This window comes from Sciurus vulgaris (genome assembly GCF_902686455.1).
Source record: "Sciurus vulgaris genome assembly, chromosome: 2".
NCBI lineage: Eukaryota > Metazoa > Chordata > Mammalia > Rodentia > Sciuridae > Sciurus > Sciurus vulgaris.
The window spans coordinates 6,829,615-6,850,698 of NC_136462.1; the positions used below are offsets into that span (position 1 = coordinate 6,829,615).

General features: G+C 49.5%; 1 protein-coding gene and 1 pseudogene across 3 annotated transcripts in view; one reads left to right on the top strand and one right to left on the bottom strand.

Moving 5' to 3' along the window:
• The window catches only part of WDR25 (WD repeat domain 25), a 136,842-nt gene extending 115,758 nt beyond the window's left edge, over window positions 1–21,084 (bottom strand). For both annotated transcript variants that reach the window (XM_079129507.1, XM_079129508.1), the window contains exon 1: window positions 20,247–21,084. In XM_079129507.1, coding sequence (XP_078985633.1) covers window positions 20,247–21,047 — 801 coding nt within the window. In that variant the 5' untranslated portion in view covers window positions 21,048–21,084. The remainder of the gene's footprint in view (window positions 1–20,246) is intronic.
• Window positions 2,320–4,237, top strand: LOC306653601 (large ribosomal subunit protein uL30-like; annotated as a pseudogene). Its single transcript has one exon. The product of its transcript is annotated as a large ribosomal subunit protein uL30-like (transcript).

Below are 21,084 nucleotides of genomic sequence, written 5' to 3' on the forward strand. Positions count from 1 at the left end.
GTAGCAGGTAGGACTCCCCAGCATCAGGGCACAGGACCTGGTGAAGGCAGAGGGGCACATTTTTCTGTGTACATTCTTTTATTTCTTTTGAATTATCTGCCAAATTTACAAACTTCCATTCCTAAAATTATTTTTTCAAAGAAACAAGGAAGAATGATCTCTTCTCCCATAGAAGCTTACAATCAAACAGGAGAGATCAGATAAATCCACATGGGGTATTTAAATTCAACTCAATGACAATTTGTCAGGCACTTCTGATACGAAAGCCGTGGGGTAGGCAAGACAGGGTCACAGATGCAACAAGACTCAGCTGTTGGCTACTCGCCACCCAAGGATGTCCTCCTCACAGTACAAGGAGGCCTCGTCCTCATAGATGACTTTACTAAGAGAGAAAGACAGGACTGGCGTTTACCACAGTTAAGCCATCCAGGAAAACCACAGACTCGCAAGACACTTTGGTTTAAAAATTATTCATAACATCAGTGTTGGGCCTGGTTAAAGAACCAAAGGGGACATAAGATGTAAAACAAGCCATGAACACAAGCTTGTGATGATGGACTGATGTGAATGCATCTCAGGGAGGCACGAGCATGGACAGGTGCCTTGGCACTCTGGCCACATGGAGGTCCCCAGCACCTCCAACCTACTGTCCTTGACCCATGGCATGTAATGGGAACCTATGGCTGTGCTCCACAGTAGCTGCAAGCCATTGGGAACTTTTTGTCTGCTGGCTTAATGACATCCTCTGGAGGTCACAGGGAGAGAACATCGATGCGGAATCATGAATTCATGCCAACTCCTCTGCAGGAAGGGTTCAGGGGCCACCTGTAATCCTCTCATTGCCTCACCACACTAAGCCAGGTTGGAGATCACACAACTACTCGGCTTTAAAGAGCCTCAGAGATCACGGCTAAACCTCCATGTTTTCCAAATGAGGAAACCAACGACCAAAGACTACCCAGGACCTCAGCTGGTAAGCAACAGAACCACATGTGGACCTCTGGCCCCTGACAGTCTGGCTCATCACTCCATCCACCCCCAGGTCCCACCTGTCTCATCCCTGTCCACAGCAATAACCTACAGAGAAATGAGTCACTCCTCAGCCAGAACATTCCTATAATGTCAGGTTGGTTTTTGGTTTTTTTTGTTTTTTTGTTTTTTTTTTTTTAAGAAAAAAGTAATAACAAAGGAAAGGGGGAAAAGCATCTTAAATAAAGGTGATCCTTCCAACATGATGGATGGAAAGCGTCGGGGCACGAGATGGCTGGTACATGATTATACCAAGGTAATAACGGCTGTCACATGTCACTACCTTTTGACAGAGGGCACTTGGGAAGAAGAAGTTACAAACAGAAAGCTCTCCTTTTACCTTCTGAGGGGCAGAATAATAACTCACCTGAATTGTCAAGATCTGTTTCAGGCAGCATTAGTGAATAAGAGGTTCAGAAAGCCTCCCGCGCCCTCACAGGCATTCACGGGAGCAGCAGTAATGACTGGGTTTTAAAAGCCTCGCACGACTGAGCCAAAGTACTTTCAGCACTTACTCCTCCCCATCCACACCTGCTTGTGCCGGCCATACCCCAGGAGGGCGCCCCTCTCAGCATACACACCAAGAGTGACGTCCAGATGGGGCTGTGACTGTGGCTTAGGGGTAGAGGATTTGCCTAGCAAGCGTGAGGCACTGGGTTCGATCCTCAGCACCACATTTTTTTAAAATGAATAAAAAATAACTTACTGTGTCCATATACAACTAAAAAAAATTTTTTTAAAAAAGTGACATCCAATCCCAGGAATTCCAGAGTGAAGGGGCCTGAGAAGAGAGCACAGAGGGTCACGGGTGGGTGGGAACCGCGGGTGGGGGTCTGGGTAGCCCTGGAGACACTCAATCGCCCCTGCGTCTAACACCTTCTAGTACTCTTCCATTCCTCCAGGTGATTCTTGTCCCTCCAAAACTGGAAACAAAGTAAAAAGAAGCCCCAAAAAGAAAAAACAAAATTTTAAGAGACTGCAGAACCTGTTGGTACAAAGCTCTGGTGGAGAACTAGATTCCAGCAGTGGGGCAAGGGGTTCCTCCCGGAGGAGACCTAACCTGAGGCAGCCTAAAGGCAAGGACCTGCCTTGTGGGGATTTGGGCAGGGTGCTCAGAGTCACCCTTGCCAGGGAAGCCTAGGGACACTGGGGTGGGGGAAGCAGGCCAGCCACCAAGCCACTTAGAGATCAATGGCAGCAGTGGTCTGAGCCTCCAGAATCAACCAGAGAAGGGGTGATTAACAGGGGATGCTAAATTAGGCAGCGCCAAGAGGCCCTGGTGGAAGCAAATGCAGGGACCAGACCCCACGCTGGCTGGCTCACTGTAGCCTCCAGGGAGGCAGGAGACCTCGCCATCCCAGGAACAGGCTAGCAGCCGCCAACGCACCCCAGAGGCCCAGAGGAAATATTATTGCAAGACAAAAACTGAATTATGAAATCCACAAGCAATAATTAGTTTAAATTACTACTTCTACTTGAATAATTAAACACGCTTATTTTCACTCACTGATGTTTTATTCATCACCATACATCTTTCCTGAAAGTTGTTTTTACCGTGAATATTCTTTTATTTGCCAAGATCCCACAGAGATTTACTATGCTAATTTCAAACCTTTCTTCTAAAATAAAAACAATAACAAAACACTCCCAGATCATCACCATTAGTGACTGCTGCGTGTGGTCCATTATCGACTTAAGTCACAGCAACTGGCTGGAGACACTGTGGGTAGTTGTAAAGTTATTCACACACCAGAGCGTCCTCCCTTGAAATTCACCTCTCAAAGGGCTACGCTTAAGTATGCTCGAGGTGATTATGAAAATGAAAAGACCCAGTGCAGAAAGAGCATTTAGGCACAGACGGAAAGTGCCAGGCTTTTTATCACACCCTGTATTAATGAGAATGTTTTTGCATTTTCACAAATAATGTTTGAATTTTATAAGTCTTATTTTTACATCCTATAGCCAGGGTGCCCATAAGTGCAGTAATAAAGGCTTAAGGTTTTTATTAAACAAAGTTACCTCTGGGAATAAGGACTAACTTAAAAGGAATCCAGGAGCTAACTCTTTCCCTACTGGGCTATTAGCTGGTGTTGGCTGAGTGGCAAAACTCCAAATCCTAGCTAATGCCAACAAGCCAGGCCCCTATCAAAACAAGGACGGAGTCGCCCTCGAGGGGCCTCAAAGCCTAGTTATCATGCATGCAGGCAGATCTTCGGCAGGCGACAACAGCTGGACTCCCCCATCACTGACAAATAGGCCAGGATGTCCCTGCAGGGCACAGGCTTTGCACCCTCCTGGCCCCACTCAATGTTGGAACTAGAAAGGCCTCTCTGGACACCTATTGAATAAAACTAAGAATCCGAAGTTTTTTAAGGCCCCAACAAGACTTCTCTTCCCCCACATCCTTTAAAAGCAATCACTCGGCTCTTTTTCTGGCTGGAACCATGGAGAGTGCCAAAGAAAAAGAAGGTTCCTACTGGGCCAGAAACCCTTAAGAAAAAGTGAAGGAATTATGCAGAGCTGAAGGTAAAGTGCCTGCGGAAGAAGTCTGCCCAAAAGATGCTTCAAAAGGCAAAGAAGCAGCTTATCTATGAAAAAGCCAAGCATTCCACAAGGAATACAGACAGCTGTACCAAACGGAGATTTGAATGGCTAGGATGGCAAGAAAAGCTGGCAACTTCTATGTACCTGCAGAACCCAAACTGGCATTTGTCGTCAGGATCAGAGACATTAATGGTGTGAGCCCACAGGTTCGTAAGGTGTTACAACTTCTTTGCTTTCGTCACATCTCCAACGGCACCTTCGTGAAGCTCAACAAGGCTTCAATTAACATTCTGAGGATCGCGGCACCATGCATTGCATGGGGTACCCAAACCTGAAGTCAGTGAATGGACTCATCTACAAGCATGGCCATGGCAAAATCAGTAAGAAACAAGCTGCCTTGACAGATGACGCTTTGATCGTACAACCTCTTGGTAAATATGGCATCATCTGCGTGGAGGTTCTGATTCATGAGATCTACACTGTTGGAAAACGCTTCAAAGAAGCAAATAACTTCCTGGGGCCCTTCAAATAATCTTCTCCAAGAGGTGGAATGAAGAAAAAAAGCACCCATTTTGTAGAAGGTGGAGATGCTGGCAACAGGGAAGACAGATCAACAGGCTTATTAGAAGGATGGACTAAGGTGTCCACCACAGTATATTTGTAATCCAGTCAGTTAATAAAACAGTACCTGCTCTCAAAGAAAAAAAAAAAAAAAAGCAATCATTCCCTCCCCCCATGATTTTACAAAGGTGCACAACCCTTCCCAACAGGCAACGGGCTTTGGTGGGCCCTGCGCTCCCTCCCCTCACTGGTCCCCTCAGCTGGCGTAAGTACATGCAGAAGTCTTTTTCACACCGGTGGAAACCAATCTTCAGGAACAACAGAGAAGTGAATTTGTCAAATTTTGAAGTTTTCAAATGAAAAATGACCATCTACTGAACAGAATTATGAGCTGAGGCATCAGTTTGGCCTTTGGAAGATGAAGTGCCCCCAGAGGCCTCAGGCCAGGGCTTAGCTGGTTCTAGAAGTGAACATGATCTGCGTCATCATCATCCTGAGAAGCACTGGGAAAGCAGAGCACAGCTTCTGCTAGGCTTCCGTCTCCGTGGCAACAGCTTCACTGGCCTGTTGCTGGGAAAGGAATGGAAGAAGGGAATTGGAAATGAAGAGGGAGGGAGGAAGGGAGCCAGAAAGGAGGAAGAGCAAAGGAAGAAAGAGACAGGTGGAGGTGGAGGGCCAGGGGCAAGCAGGGGTGTGGGCAGGGAGTGGAGAAAAAGAGAGAAAGAATAAGAGAGAAAGGAGAGGAAGGGGGAGAAGGGAGGGAGGGAGGGGAGTGGGGCAGTTGCTCAGAGACACATGGGCATCTATCCATGTGCAAAGAACGCTCTCATTTCACTCATTAAACACACAAGTGTCAACTCTCAGTTGCTGCCTCCAGACACACTCAATTAACAAACCCCAGGAAAGCTGTGTAAAAACATCAGCACGGTGAGCAGTCTAACTCCAGACTCTGAATAATGTCAACGTTAGCCCAAAAGGTCGGCCGGGTTAAACCAAAAGGAAAAAAGAAAAAGAATGAGATGACTCCTATAGGCACCCAGCCACCATCAAGGACAAGGCACCAAAGACTTCATCAATGAGTTCCCAGCCCCTCACGGTGCAACCCACAGGTCTGGTTCGTGGTTCAGGGAAAAACAGGTCTTAAGAAGCAGGCACTACCCAGTCTGAACTTGGTGAGGGCATCCTGGTCTCTCTGGTCCCCATGACAAGGGATGTCAGCCAGGGGCCGGGTGGGGGGCGCAGCACAGGCAACTCAAGAGTAAGCAGCCAGGACAAGCTCCAGTCTATTCCTCCCCATCACCCCCAAAACAAATCATGTTCCGTAATGACAAGAGCCCTTGACCTGCAACACGCCACCATGAACGGAATCCGTGGCAGAAGGAGCACTGGTGGGGAACTGAGAAGGCCAGATGGAGTCCAGATCCACAGCTGACAGAGCTGCAGGGATGCTTATCCCTAGCTGGACAAGTGCTATCAGGGTTACGCAGAGTGTCAGCATCAGGGGAAGCGGGTGGAGGGTGGAGGCTATGTGGGAACTCTCTGTATTATTTTTACAACTCTTCTATAAACCTGAAATTATTTTTTAAAGTTTTACAAGAAAAATAACAAGGGCTGTTTGAAAGTAAGACTCCTGCGTTTCTAACAATGATTTATCTTTTTCATATAAAACCAGTGCCCTCAACGGGGTTAACCTATCATAAAGTTTTACTGGAATGCTGGCGACAATTACAGTGAAAGCTGCACTCCTGCAGCCGGAGGGAACCATGGACTCACAGTGCATCAGCCCCTCCCTCTAAGCCGGGACATGGGAGGAAGGGCGGAGGGGGGCTCTGTGGCCTCCCTGCAAGCCTCCCAGCCTCTGCGACCCTGCTCTACATGCCCAGAGCATCCTAACCTCCACCCTACGAGCAGCCATGATTTGCCCTGACCCTCCTGCTGCTTCCTCCCTAGGGAGGTGGTGACACCACACCCGTCTCTGTACCCCTCTGCCAGCCTAGCACCCCTGTCTCACCACAGATGCTGGAGGAAGGAAATATTATGGTCAAGAATGCAGGCAATTCTTTCAAAAAGAAAATACTAGTAACAGCCTTCGCTCTTCTATAAAAAGGCCGGAAGGCTCTGTTTGTGGGAAGGAAAGTAAGCAAGCCCCCCTCTGAAAGAACAGACTCCATCGTGAACCACACTCCAGGCCCACAGATAGCATAAGCGCTGCACAAGGGTCCTCTCTCGACCTGAGACCGAAAAGCTTTTCAAAGGTTTTGGTTTCCTTGACAACAACATTGCTGGAGACAAGCAGGGAAATAATTAAAAAGTATGTTCCCTTTACTTGAAACTCCGTGAGTGTTTTTAAACAGTAATGAACAGGCCACACTCAGCAGTGTCAATGCAGACAGGGCTGAGGGCACACGGGAGACCCCATCCTGACACCCCTCCCCGCTGCCTCTGAACCAGCAGTCTGAGTCAAGGACTTGAGCTGTCTGCCTGGTAGCAAGACTCACAGCTCACACAGGTCAGATGAACCACAAAGGCTCTCTCCCAGATCAGGTCCAGAACCAACACCACACTTATTCTAATGACAGTTCTTACCATCCTGCCATACATCAGGAAAGAAACTGAGGCACAGAAAGAGCAGAGCAGCCCAGGCAACCTGGCCCCAGGGACTGCAGGCTTGAGGGCTCCTGCCCCGGGATGAGCAGGGATGACTCCCACAAAAACTGCCCCTGCCTCCTCTCAGACCCACATCTCACCACACAGCCAGGGCCCCCAGGGTCCCACGGGGGCCACTCCTGTTGTCAGCCTTGCCTCCAGCCTTGGAGCTGCCTTGCTGTAGGCAAAGGGTCAGCTCTGCACTTGATTTATGTGCTCCTTCTCTTTTCAGGGTGGCTTTAATGGCCTATTTTATTTTAACAGCTTTACTGTGTTCGTATCTTTTATGGTAAGCTTCCTCAAATCCTTTCTGGATTTATGATTTATAAATAAGTAATAAACAAACACACAGCTGCAAGCCTCAGCCCAAGACATTACCTGGGAGCATAAACACAAATGTTTCAACAGAAGTGGAACAATCATCACTTGGACTTAGCCCCCAGAACAGTTCCCAAGGCCCTTGTGCAAACCTGTCATATTCAACAAATCAGAGTCATGGGGTGCTACCTGTGTGGACTGAAGTGAGGGATGGGGTTGGGCAGTGTGGATGAGCCCACCTGAGAATCTCCAATTCCCTGAGGTTCATGGGGTGGTCAGAGCAGGGAGACAGAGCAGGCAGAATTATTCATTCATTCTCAAGTGTCCTCCAGTCACCTACTATGTGCCCAGTCTCTCCCAGGAACTAGAGGGATCACAGGGAATAAGCACATTCCCCGCCATCCTGAAGCCTAGCAAGTGCTCCATCATCTAGCGATGAGCAGACCCAAAAAGATGTAGAGTCATATCAGTCACATAACCACCCTCTGGAGCTTCCTAGCAGGGAGGTGTTCAGAACAGTTCCAGAATGCAGAAGGAAGAGGGGCTGAGTTCAAAGGTCAGCTCTCTGCTTGGTTCTCCATGTCCTTCAATGCCCCCCTTCTGGCCCTTGGTCTTCTCATCTATTAATTGAGCACAAAGATGTTGCCGCAATGGCACCAACTGACAGAGGTAATATCTGCCCGAGGCCTGTACTCTCCTAAGAGCTGTCCATGAGTTCTCTTGTTCAACCTTCTAAAGACCCAGGTGGATGCTACAACTGTCCCTAACTTTCTTTTGGGGAAACTAAGGCCTAGAGAGTGAAATAATTCATGCTGAACCATAAAGATAGCGCAAGGCTGGGGTCAGACCTCAAAATGGGACTCGAGCTCAAAGACTGCCCTGTACAAGGAAGCAGTGGTCAGCTGCGCACACCGACCGTCCAGGTCTAAAGCCAACAATGGGCCCAGGAGAAGCACCTGACAGCCCTCTGCTCCTTCCCCACCACCTGCAGGGGGTGCCACAGGGTGCTGCCCCCCACACACACCCCTCTCTCCTCTGGACTCCCTGTCCCACACAGGTGGTCCCTGGAGGTCTGTCACACTCTCACTCTGAAGTCTGCCCTGAGTAGCCAGTCAGGAGATAAACAAACAAACAAAGAAATGAATAGACCAGGCCTCTGACACTGTCATCGCGACCATCTCTCTGGCCGCCTCTGCAGCCCTCTCTGTCCACACCACAGCCAGCCTCGAGCAGGAACTGAGGGATTCCCAGCAACACAGTATGGCAGGAGGGGACTCAGGTTCATCAGATGAATGGACCCAAGTCCAACACCTCGACCACCACTAGCCGACGTCACGTTGCTGAGCCGGAAAATAGGAAGCCACACCACAAGGAGCCTCGAGAGGCCTGCTGGACGGGCGCCACAGGAAGGCTCCATCAGTGAGGCCAGGCAACTGAAGGCAAATTGCATTGCCAGCCTCATGTGCTCAGAAGGCGGCTTAGGAGGCAATTACAGAATAAACCGGGTCTGCAGTTCTTGGTAATACCTTCCATTTGTAAGGGCTTTAGAGCCTGCAGAGCGGTTTCACACAGTCACCTTCGCTGAGCCTCAGAAGGCCCAGAGGGCAACCAGCTCAGGGCCATCAGGGCTTTCTCCAAGCACGTCACAGCCTCCATGTTGGTCCTGAGCACGGGGGAGCTGCCACCTGACCCAGCCTGACACATGCATCCCCCAGCCCACCAGTGACGCAGGCTGCAGCCACACTCAAGCCTGCTCCCCTCCTATCAGCCTGCTCCCCAGGGCTCTGGTTCTGAGTGTGGGAAAGCTCTCCCTCATGACACTTCCTGCCTGGGTCCTGCTCAGTCCACAGAGCCCACAGAAGCACATTCAAGTCCCCGTCCCCAGGCAACACCCGAGGACAGCCGCCATCGCCCCAGGCTAACGGCACCATGGAGAGGCTCCAAGGTGCCAGTGTGCTTCAGGACACACTTGAATGAGGGTGAGCAGACATGAAAGGGGGTCAGGTGAAAACAAACAACTTTTCTAACCAAAGGTTACAATGAAAATGTGTTTTAATTTGTATTTTTGTACCTTTCAAAATAACACTTCAAGTAGAGCAGAAAGAGACCACTCCTGTTTGTAAAAGCTCTCATCTCTCACAGTTACCGGCTGGGTAAGCCCGCTGTGAGGAGGGGGAGGAAGTGTGCTTGTGGAACTTTCAATATTAGCGTGCATGCGAATTAGAATTCTAGACCCAGCAGGTTAAAAATGTTCTGAAAGCAATTTTGGTGTTAGTCTAAATAATTATAGATTGTGCTCACTTAGATAAGGCCCTTTGCCCCCTCGGGGCTCCAAGGGAAAATTCTAGGCATGATAGTTAAGCAAAATAGTTGGTTATTACACAGGCTTTGCGGTGGCAGTGCAAATTGGCATAACCCTTTTGGGAAGCAATCTGACAGGAGACATACCTGGGCCCATGAAAATGAACTATCCTTTGACCCAGCAGTCCCACTTCTGGGAATCAGTCCGAAAGAAATGATCCAACAGAAAAGGGTTTCATGCATGAAGATAACCACTTTAGCATTATCTACGATAGCGAAAATTAGAAGCCACCTAAGTGTCCAAGGGCGCCTAAGTAAATTACAGCTAATCAACTCCATAGAGCACCACAGAACCGGCGGAAAGCGCTGGCCCTCCAACCACACAGAGGCGACTGATGGTGTAGTGGTGGGCAGGGCTGGGGGGAAAGCAGGCTGCAGGGCTGTGTGTCCGAAAAGAGCTCAAGCCCAAACCCACCAGAAAGTGACAGGCGGGTGGGGCAAGGACAGTCATAATCTGGTGCTGGAGTTGGGAGGGTTTTTTTCCCACCATCCTGTCAAATGACAGTCAGATCATTTTCACAAAGGAAGGAAGGAGACAGGGGTACTGATGGCAGCTTGGACTCCAGGATCAGGCTTTTGTCAGTTTGGGCAGAACCCACTCACTTGCCCCAGGGTTGGGATGTGACATGCTCTTTACCAATGTGTTATTTACATCCCTCCCCAGATGGGATCACAGAAGTAAATAACTGGTTTTTCAGAGCGCTGGGTCCCTTTCCCACTGTCTAAAATGACAGAGAACCCCGGGGAGCTGCAGGTTATGTGGGTTACAGCTACTGATATTTAGCAGGTCAGAAAAGATAACGGAGGACATTTAAGAATATTTACTAATTACGCAAAAGTAACAACAAACCCACCACATGTTAACACAAATAACATTTATTAAAAAACAACAACAACTAGATTTTCCAAGACGAAGGAAGTCAGTGAGAAGGCACTGTTTACATTTCTGCAGACTCCGTTCCCGTCTGGCTTAATACAGGCAGTGGGTGCCGTCTCTGCTTCTGCATCTAATCCAATGCCAGAGCACACGCTTCGCAGCCTCTGGAAAACTCCATCTGCACTCATGAGAGAAGCAGACTGAAAAGGCAAATAACTTCTAGGTGCTGTTATGAAAATAGTCTTGACCCTCGGAAAGGGTCTGAGCCCCCGGGGTTTGCAGCCCACACTGGAAACCGATGCAGTAAATCATACAGCATTAAACACCGGCTGCAGGGGGCGGGGGCAAAATTAGATACACAGTCAGAGCTCGACCACGCTGAATTATTCTTGTTTTCAAAACAGGATGGAAATACCCAAAAGTCCACAGTCATTGCCTCTGGGTAAAGAGACGATGGGCAATTTTTTTCCCCTCTTTATACCTTTCTGTCTTTTCCATAATGGGTATTTCTTTTATAGTCAAAACAACATTTCTTGTTTGAGGAAAGGTTTGGGAAGCCACAGCATACTCGTACCCTGCGGATTAAGCCAGACGGGAAGGTCACTTTAAATCATTAGTAGCCAGCGTCTGTGCAGGGAGTTCATGGAACAGGGCTGCTGGGGACAGCGGCACTGCTCCTTAATATGCCGATCGATCCCTGGCACCCGGAGCACATTCATCACGGTGGCACACGGCCTGCCTTGCACCCAGTGACAAGAATTGAAACTGGCTCAAGCTAATCACTGCTAGATGAAGGTCAAATATAGGTGACTATTTATCAGATCGCGCGTGGGGACGGCATGCCACACTCCCGACACACAGCACAATTATAGAGGGCAAAGTCCGTAGACTCGACTACAAAAGAGGTTAGGTTTTGCCGGCTAGGAAAAATTAATAAATACCAAAACTCAGTCAAACCAGGCACGGGGCCGGGGGAGGAGGTGGACCATGACAAAGGGTCAATGCTGTTAGTATGTAAATTGCCTGGAGAGGAGAATCGCCAGGCCTGAGGAGATTAATGGGCAGGGACCATGACAGGCGTTGTCTAGCATTCGCAAGGTGCCAGCCTGGGTCTGAAAGAGCGGTCTATAAATGAACTCATCTGGTCCTCAAACAAGGTACCACTAAATTAGCAGACATTAAGAAAAGCAGCAACTCTGTCGCCGTGGAGGGCCAGGGGATGCAATCGCTTTCACACATAAACGATGGTGCCTGCCATCAACAGGACACCGCACAGCCATGCAGAGCAGTGACGAAGCCGGAGGGAGGGCCAGGGGACAGAGGCTGCGGCACAGGGAGCGCGAGCAGGGCTGGGGAAAGCACCCCCAGACCCCGCCTGGGCCGCCCACTGGGATGAGTCCCCAGTCAGCTTTGGGGGCTTCCCTCCCAAATCACAGCAGCAGCAAAGCTCCAGTGTAGAACTCATATCCCAAAACTAAAAAGACCACAGGAGCTAGAAAGGGACAGAAGCATTTCACAGAACAGAGAAAACTTCCCAAGAGTTCAGACAGCTAGGAAAGGACTCTGTAAACAGACAAGAAAAAATGATGTGCTATATTTAATAAAAGAACATTCAGAAAATAAGTAATGGCTCTTGGAATGTAAAACTGACAGAACAATATTTTCTGAATTTAAATTTTAACTTGTAGTGGGCTGGGGCTGTGGCTCAGCGGTAGAGCACTTGCCTGGCACATGTGAGGCACTGGGTTCGATTCTCAGCACCACATACAAATAAATAAAATGAAGGTTAAAAAAATTAACTTTTAAAACTTAAGTATTCATGGCAAAAGTAGAAAATAAAATTTTAAAAAATAATTAAAAAGAAATTTCACAGAAAAAAAATTAAACAAAGATACAGGAAATAAGAGAGAAAAAGTGAGAAACTCCAGCCCAATCTGGTAACATCCACTAATCAGAGTCCCAGGGTACGGAGGCTGTGGCCACCAGGACGGTGCAGGGCTCTCTGAACTCTTCTGGGAGCGTGGGGCAGGAGGGCAGGGAGACGGATGGGGGGGGGGGCAGGAGGGGGCAGGTCCCTGGCCAAGCAGAGCCCCGGTCCTCCCTGCGTGTCGGCCTGGACCAGGGTACTCCAGGTGCAGGACAGAGGCAGACCTTTATCCTCTAAAGAAACCTCAGGAAGCCTGTGGAGGGAGGGGACGTGGGAGGGGCGTCCCCAGAGCCAGGCCACTTGAGGAAGGACAGCAGAGAATGTGGATAGAGGCAGCTGAGGCCAGCAGTGAGGACCAGGGATGGAGCGGCGAGGCCCTGTCCTCAGGGGACAACACCACCAGGGGCTCTCTAAAGGCAGGCAATGAAATAAAATGCCAATGGTGCGATGAGAACCTGAAGGTGCGCACGGGTCAAGGCGGGGGAGAGGGGCAGAACCGTGGCCGGGGCCACCGCCGCACCGGCACCGGATGTGGCTCATCCTTTCCCATCTGCCATTCTCCTGCACTGTCCCCCAAATTTTACCACTTTCATAATAAAACAAACTAAATCCACAACGATCATTTCTTAAGGAGAAAAAGCACCTTGCCCACGCCGGGCCCTCTACAGGCACCTTTAAGAGCCTTCCAAGTTTTAAAAGCAGCAGAAACACTTCACTAGACTGCCACAGCTCTCGAGCGCGCCAATTTTGCAATCTGCATTTTTTCAATTACATTAAAAGCATTTTTCCAAATTACTCTTTTCTTCCCTTAATGAATGCAACTGGATGAGACTGGCCAAGGCTTTCTTCCGAAGCAGAGTCTATAGCTTCACACACCACCCTCGGCTCCAGAGGTGCACACGCAGGGCCCCACCCCAAGTACACCAGACCACTCAGCTACCCGGAGGGAAGATCCGGACAACAGAGCAAGTGGGGTCTGCCCCTGCCCGCTTCCTCCTCCCCTTCAACCCCAGGCTGGCTGTGTAAGGCACAGACTCATAAGGTAAGAGGAACTGGGAAATGTCTCATTTGTTGGCTGCAAAATCGTCCTCTACTTTCACTTCAGAAGAGTGTCAAAAACACTTCGCCTCCCACGACAGGAAAGTTCCAGCTTAGAAGCTCACAGCTCTTCCCAGAGGCTGGACAGCCTGGCTGTCACCCAGACTACAGCCACCTCTGGGACAATTCAGATGACTCTCAACTTTCCCTGGAAGTGAGAAGGGAGAGGAGCAGTGTTCAGAGCTGTGTGTCCTAGGGCCAGCGCCTTCCCCTCTCTGGGCCTCTGTCAAGGAAAGAAGGAACCAAATGATCTCTGCAAGTGCTGGCGTGCCCGGGCGCACGCACGCCCATTCTCCCCTCGCCTTCACCTAATTACCCTCGATGTGCTGTTAATCACTCACTCCCCAAGTAGCAGACGCCCACCACACAGCCCCAGCTCCTTCCAGCTGCGCCTCACATTTCCCACAGATCTGCCTCGTGCCTGGAATAGATTGCCAGTCATCTGCATGAGGCTCCACGAGCCTTCCTCCACACATCGAATCATTTCTCAATCTCATTTCCTAAAATCCACCAAGAACAATTCTTTCAAAACTGAACTAAGCCCGCAGTCTGGCACTCACATCCACGAGTCCTTGTCATTGAAGGTGGAATCTACCACTTTCCACAGAGCACGTCTAAGGGACTTGATACAATCAGCCACACTGACAACGACAAATCCAAGGACCCTGTGACACGTAAAAACAGAAATCCTGACCACCACAGAAATCGCCCTGCTCCCCACACGCCCGGAAGAAGCACCAGGACTTGCGGCTGATGGAGCCGCAGTCACTTAGGCACAGGGATGCCTCTTACCCTCCATTCTCGGGCAGGGGAGCAGAGTGGGGTATCAGCTCCCATCTCGCCTCCATCTTTACCAGCTGTGTGCCCTTGACCTCCTTGAGCCTCACCCTCTTCATCGGCAAAGTGGAGTGAGCAGAGTCCTGGCTCCCAGCCTGCTGAAAAGCGATGGGAGCTCAGAGCTGTGCCTAGCCTACAGAGAGTGCTCAGCAAGGCACACGGGAGCCAGGGACACATTTCTTTAGCCCCAAGCTTGTGTCATGCACTGGTCTAGATCATCTCCTCTCATATCCACAGCAACAACCCTAAATGGTGGCCATTATCCCCATTTTACCAGCAAGGAACTGGGGAATCAGAGAAACTAAGTAATTTTCCCAGAGTCACACAGCTACCAAGCAGCAACATGAAATGAGACTGAAAGTCTACTCATCTATTCAAGCCATACTCACCACACAAGGGTATTAACTAAAGCCTGAGTGTAAACCAAAGCCCATTTTAACTGCATTGAAGCAGCAAAAAAGGCAACTTTTATATATACCCATGTTCACACAGTACTGGCTGCTTTAAAAATTGAAAGCAGGAAATTATAGGAAACAATATGGAAAAGATGAAGCAAAGTTTAAACTACATTTGAAGAATGTTTTCAGGGTTGGCTTGTTTATGTTGCAGAACCCAGGCCTTGAACATGCTGGGCCAGTGCTCTACCACTGAGCTACAGTCCCAGCTCCAAAGAATTTAATGAGATAGAAAAACTCACCTTAAGCTGGGCAGAGTGGCGCATGCCTGTAACCCCAGCAGCTCAGGAGGCTGAAGCAGGAGTATCGCAAGTTCAAAGCCAGCCTCGGTGATTTAGCAAGGCCCTCAGCAACTTAATAAGACCCTGTCTCAAAATAAAATATTAAAAGGGCTGGGGATGTGGCTCACTGGCTAAGCACCCCTGAGTTCAATCACCAGTACAAAAGAGAAAAAAAAAAAAAAAAAAAAAAAAAAGCTCACTTTGTACGCATTATAAGAGACAGTGAGGGCAGGGGAGATTTCAGAACCACATGTACCATGCAGTAAGCCCAACTATGAAGACGGGCAGGAAGGTGGTGGCCCAGGCCAGGCGACTTCAGGTGCGGATCATCGATGAGTTCTGTTTTCTCCTTCGCACTTCACTGCTCCGCCTCTTCCGAGTGTTTTACAATAAGCATCTATTACGTTCACGACCCAAACTGAGAAGGGTTGGGCTTTTTTAAAGAACCTTAAGGAAGTTTGTTATTCAAAAAATTGCTAGAGCAAATTATTTCATAAAAGTAAATAAATACCACCTAATCCACACATTATATTTGAAGACCTTCCATGTATTAACTGTAGGTTCCTGTGCATGGATGCAGGTCCCCGGAAAGAGGAAACGAGTTCTGTGCCCTTAGGAATCCTCTGCGGGGTCTGGCAGGGGCCCCTGTATGCTTCCCCTGTGTGTGGCAGATGAGAAGGTTCACTGTTTAGTAAAACACACCACGCTTGGCCTTTGCCTTCAGAAAAGGCATCAAAGTCTGAATTCTACTTTACGTGCGGTGGGTGTTCAAACATGTAAAGCCGAACGAGCTCACTGGGAAATGAAAAGAGTATATAAAGGGTATCCGTGCTGGGATTACAGCCATGAAAAATCCATGCGGGCTCCCCAGGAGGGCGGGAAGGGGCCATCGGGAAGGAAAACAGAGCAGCGGTGCGGAATTATGAGTCATTGTTTTATTTTACTTAATTGCTCTGGCTGTAAATTTTTCAAAACTAATATAAGCATATTTTACAGCTCACAGAACATTTAGAACATATTAAAATAAGTATCTTTCCACTGTAATGTGCCCAATTGAAATTTATGAATTCCAAAGCTGCAGTTGAAGGAGAAGAACTGGCACTGCACGTTCTTTAGATTAATCAGATGGATTGGGTTGTTTTTCTCCTGATCAGAAAAGAAATCATCTCTCAGTAAATGTTACCTTGAATCAAGGATTCTTCCACATTCTAGAAGCTTGGATGAGCCCAGATGTGAAGTCTTACTGTGCCCCCTCGTGGCGAACAGGATTTATGTACACAAACACAACCATTTCCCCAAAGCTGTGCAATAAAATCCAGAAAATGTTTTAAAATCTTTATTGATCACTTAACATGTACAAAATTTTGTGCCAGATGCTACAGAGAATATAAAAATGGGTCTGGCAGGGTTCCCATGCTCAAGAAGCTTAAGAATCGAGCGAGCTACTAAGGCAAAGTAAACCGCCTCTGCTTAGCAGGGAAGGGAGCTGATTCCTGGAGAGAACAAGACCCTAAGCACAGACACCAACCCAACGCCACCCCACAGAATTCACACCCAGGACATTTACTGTGCACAAAACCCACCAAGGTATGCATATTGTGTCCCCTTCACAGATATACAAACTGAGGCCCAGAGAAGTGAAATGACTTGCAAGAGGCCACAACCCAGGAGGCAGAGAGTGAGGATCAAAGCTCAAGTCTTGACATCCAAGTTGCTCAGAGTCAACTTGCCCAAAACTGATTTGCCAAATAACCCAATGCCTGAAAACTGTCAGGTGTCCTAAAGCAGAGAGGACCCCACATGAGGTTTGTACCCACAGCACACGAAAGCCTTGATTTCCAAAACACTCCAGGAGATATGACCCTAGCAGCCACAGACAGCACTGCCCCAACACCAGAACTAAACACGTCCTCTGCCCATGGGCCACCTCCAGTGCCACCCTGGGGGCTATGGCCTGAGGGCTACAAAGCAGAGTGGGTAGAGCTCCCTGGAAGCTGCCTGGCTGCCCAAGTTGCCCCATGCCAGCATTGTCATCTGCAGCACACACCTGCTCCTCTGGACAGGCGGGCATAGCAACAGCAGCCTGCAGGGCTAAATCAAGCCCAGCAGCCGGGCTTCCTGCCACTCCAAGTCTGACCAACTGCACCCTCTTCTGGTCACAAGGTGTCATTGTTGACTGGCTGTTCAGGGTTTTCTGTCAGTTCGGCGAGGGCAGCAGCAGCCCTCCAGCACTCTCTGAGACACCAGGCCTGACGTCCTTCGGCTCCCAGATACCACTTCTCCCACTCAGAAGCCCTGTGACCAAAAACTATCATGGAGATGCTTCGTTGAGGAAACCTACATTTCCTGGGCAAAAAGGATCCCCCTGGCCAAGTTGCTCCACTCCAGAGAGCACTTCAATATGCTGCCAGCCCGGGCTGGTCCTCACTGGGCTCTGGGGCTGCCTCTCTGCATCAGGAGACAAGAGTGCAGTCCACCAACAGGGGGCCAGGTCACACTCAGTCCACCCACATCTCTTCCCAGGCAGAGCCTCAGCAGAGGGCACTGTGGGTAGCAGGCCATATTACCCATCAATGGCTGCCAGACTGCCCTGTCCTAGAGAGGTGACCCCCATGCCTTAGGTGGTCCACCCTGTAAACAGAGCTGCCCTCCACAAAACTGCCAGGGGCCAAGGATCACACTAGGTGCTGTGGACACACAGCACCAAACCTCTGTCCCGCCAGAGGCCACAGGCCTTGCCCAATGTCAAAATGCTGCTGGAGGCAGAGCCAGACCCCAAGCCCAGTCCACTCTAACTGCACCCACACCTGTACCTCTGCAATGGGAGACAAGAAAGGGAACCAGGGAACTAAGACCAGCACTCACAGCAGAAAGGAGGTCCACACCAAAGAGTGGACAGCCCACTGCCCAACACAGGGAGGGGCAAGCCTAGATGTGAAAACACCTACCAACATGTCGGGCCCCTAAGCCAGGAACTTGCCCCACACCTCCCCTGCACCTGGAGCATGGCCTCACATGCAGCCACACTTCAGACGGCAACAATGCGGAAGCTCAACTGTGCAGCAGGAATCCACAGGCAGGGACCTGAGAGAGAGGGAAGGGCAGAGAAGGCCCCAGCATCCAGGTAAGCTCAAAGACATCCCTGGACTCCAGAGCCAGCCAAACACTTCCCAGGCACAGCACACCCACCAAGCCCCCAGAAACTCACCCAAAGGGCTCCCTTGGCCTCCTGGCCTCCGCAGGTGCAGACTCTCAGGAGGGGAGCTGAGAGACCCCACAACCTCAAATCAATCCAAGCATGTTAAGACGCACCCAGGGCCTCCTGTGCAGCCTCATAGACTCAGTTTGGCGAGAGAAGCACCGAAGACCTGAGCGAAGAGTCCCAGACTCCAACAGAAGACAGAGCGTGAGCATGGCCATCCACCCTGCCAGAGCAGAGCCCAGACGAGTTCCTTCAGGACGTGGACCGGCTGCCTAACAATGACACCCACAAATTCAGCTCAGTTCTAAGACATCATTACTCTCGAAGCTTCCTTTCTTTACATGAGGAAGTGCCTCCTAGGCCAGGCACACACCTGCCACCCAACTACTCAGGAGGCTGATGCAGAAGGATTGCAAGGACACACCTCCAGGAACACAGGCTCAGAACATAACATGCAGGTAAAAGGACTTAGGTATCAGGTTCCACTCTCTGAGGAAAGGAGGGGGAGAAGGCAGCATTTACTGAACACCTGTGAGTACCAGCTCTGCACCAGGGGCATTTAAGAGCATTTTTCTCACCTGATCACAACACAGGCATAGTTATGCTCTTCACAGGACAGCACGGGCCAACGACCACATATCTGCAGCAAAAATCAATTTGAAGCCAAGAACCTCCAATAGGAAAGCCATGTGATTTCCAGGAGGTTTCAGTTCAGCTAGTTAAGAGCTGCTCAAGAAATACTGGTATCTACCTTCCCTTTAGCTGGTCTATTCTATAAAGTTGACCTCTTCAATCCTCTGCTTTTTTATTTTGCTAGCCATAAGTCAGCATCATAAATTGCAATTAAACACAGTAACACTGCGTTTCTTGAAAACGAATATTTAATTCAATGGAACTTTTCTTTTTCATGTGTGCGTGCCCTTGTGGTGCTGGCACCTGGCCTCGCAAGTGCTAGGCAGGCACCCTACCACTGTGGGGTACCCCAATCCTTTCTAATTTTATTTTGAGACCAGGGCTTGATAAGTTGCCCAGGCTGGCCTGGAACTTGGGCTCTGCCTTTCTCAACTTCCTGAGTAGCTGGGATTACAGGCCTGCACCACCGCACCCAGCTTCAACAGAACGTTTGTCCTACTTTTTTTTTTTTTTTTTTTAACCCCCAAAGTCAGGTTATCAAAACCTGAGTGCTGATTATCCTCACTAGTATTCAAGGTAACCCACAAAGAAGCGCTGTAATATATTATCAAAAGATTAAAAAGAGATAACAGGGGCTGAGGCTGTAGCTCAGCGGCAGGACACTCACCTAGCTTGTGTGAGGCACTGGGTTCAATTCTCAGCACCACATAGAAATAAACAAATAAAACAAAGGCATTCTGTCCATATTACAACTACAAAAACAATTTTAATAAAAATTAAATAAAGGTATTATGTCCACCTACAACTAAAAAAACAACATATATATGTGTGTGTATACACACACACACACACACACACACACACACATATGTACAACAGAGAGACAGAGAACAGCAAATAAGCAAGTGCTAGTGAGCAAGGCGAGTGGGTGCTTACACACTGGCCACTCTTCAGAGGAGCCAGGAGCCCTGCAGTCCTCCCAGCATGACTGTTGGGTGCCATCAGAGGGAAGCACCAGGTCAGGAAGGTGAACTCATTGCTACAGCCTGACTTGACATTAGAAACTATCTGAATGCCTTACGACACAAAAGGGGTTCAACAAATCATGACTAATCAAATGGTAAAATAATGTAGCATCATTACAGAATAAACAAGGGTCTAGCTTCCAGCTGTACCCTAACTTGTTGAATGCTCTGGTGGCCCAGACAAGGGTGCATCAGGAAAAGGCAGAGGGCAGGAGGGGCCAAAGACAATGATGGGAATTTCCAACAAGGAACTTGGAGCCTGGGCCTCCAACAGATAAAACACCCCAGTGGAGATTTTTCTGTCTCTTTGGATTTTTGCCGTGCTGGGGATTGAACCCAGGGCCTTGCATGCTCCAGGCCAGCACTCTACCACAGAGCCACACCCCAGCCCACAAGGATCCCAGGAGTTTGTTGTTCCTGAGAGCATCTGAGAAGAGCTCACTTGGCCTTACCTTGAAGGTTTTGTCCATAGACATGGAGAGGAGCATGTGGCTCCTGGAGAGGACTGGACACCACTGAATGCTGTTGACGGGGCCCCTATGGCCGCACAGGTGGAAAAGCACCGTCCTGGGCACCCTGGTTTCTCGGCACTGACTGTTCAAATACGGCTGAATCAACTCAGACACTCTGGGAGCCACACAGAAAGGGGCTGGGGCACACCCTGTAGAGGGGCCCTGGGGTTCCCCATCTCTCCTCTGGCCTGCTTCTGTGTTGAACGCCTGCAGCTGTCTCAGTCTCTTCGGGGTATATGGTATAATACAGTCCTCACACCTCTTCCTCTGAAAAGAGCTGGCATTTTTACCTGTGGCTTCAGATCCGTTTGGGGCACAGAAGGCTGGCTTAGGGGAGTCCCAGGAGAGTTTGACTTGCTTCAAGCAGGCAGCTGCCAGGGGCACGTGGCCAGCAGGAACATGGCATGTCCACAGAGAAGAGGGGCGAGAAGGCTCACTGGTGGGGAAGGCGACTTCCGGCTCCTTTGCAGGCCACTGTAGCCTCTGGCTGGGGCAAGATCCCGGATCCCTTCTCCAGAGCCGAACCAGGGGGAGTCGATGTTCCCCAGCAACTTCACGAGGACCATGCTCTGTACCATGTGCCTCCTCTTTCGTCACATCCACTATACCAGATGTGAAGTCCTGCCTGAGAGGTGTGGCCACACCAAAAGCGTCTTTCATCTGCTCAGAAGCATTCACACTTCCATCAGTCTCAGGCTCAGCCTCTGAGTCAGAGTCATCATATGCCACCAGTGAAGCCATCAAAGACTTGGTTTCTTGTCCCTCCACAGCAAACTAC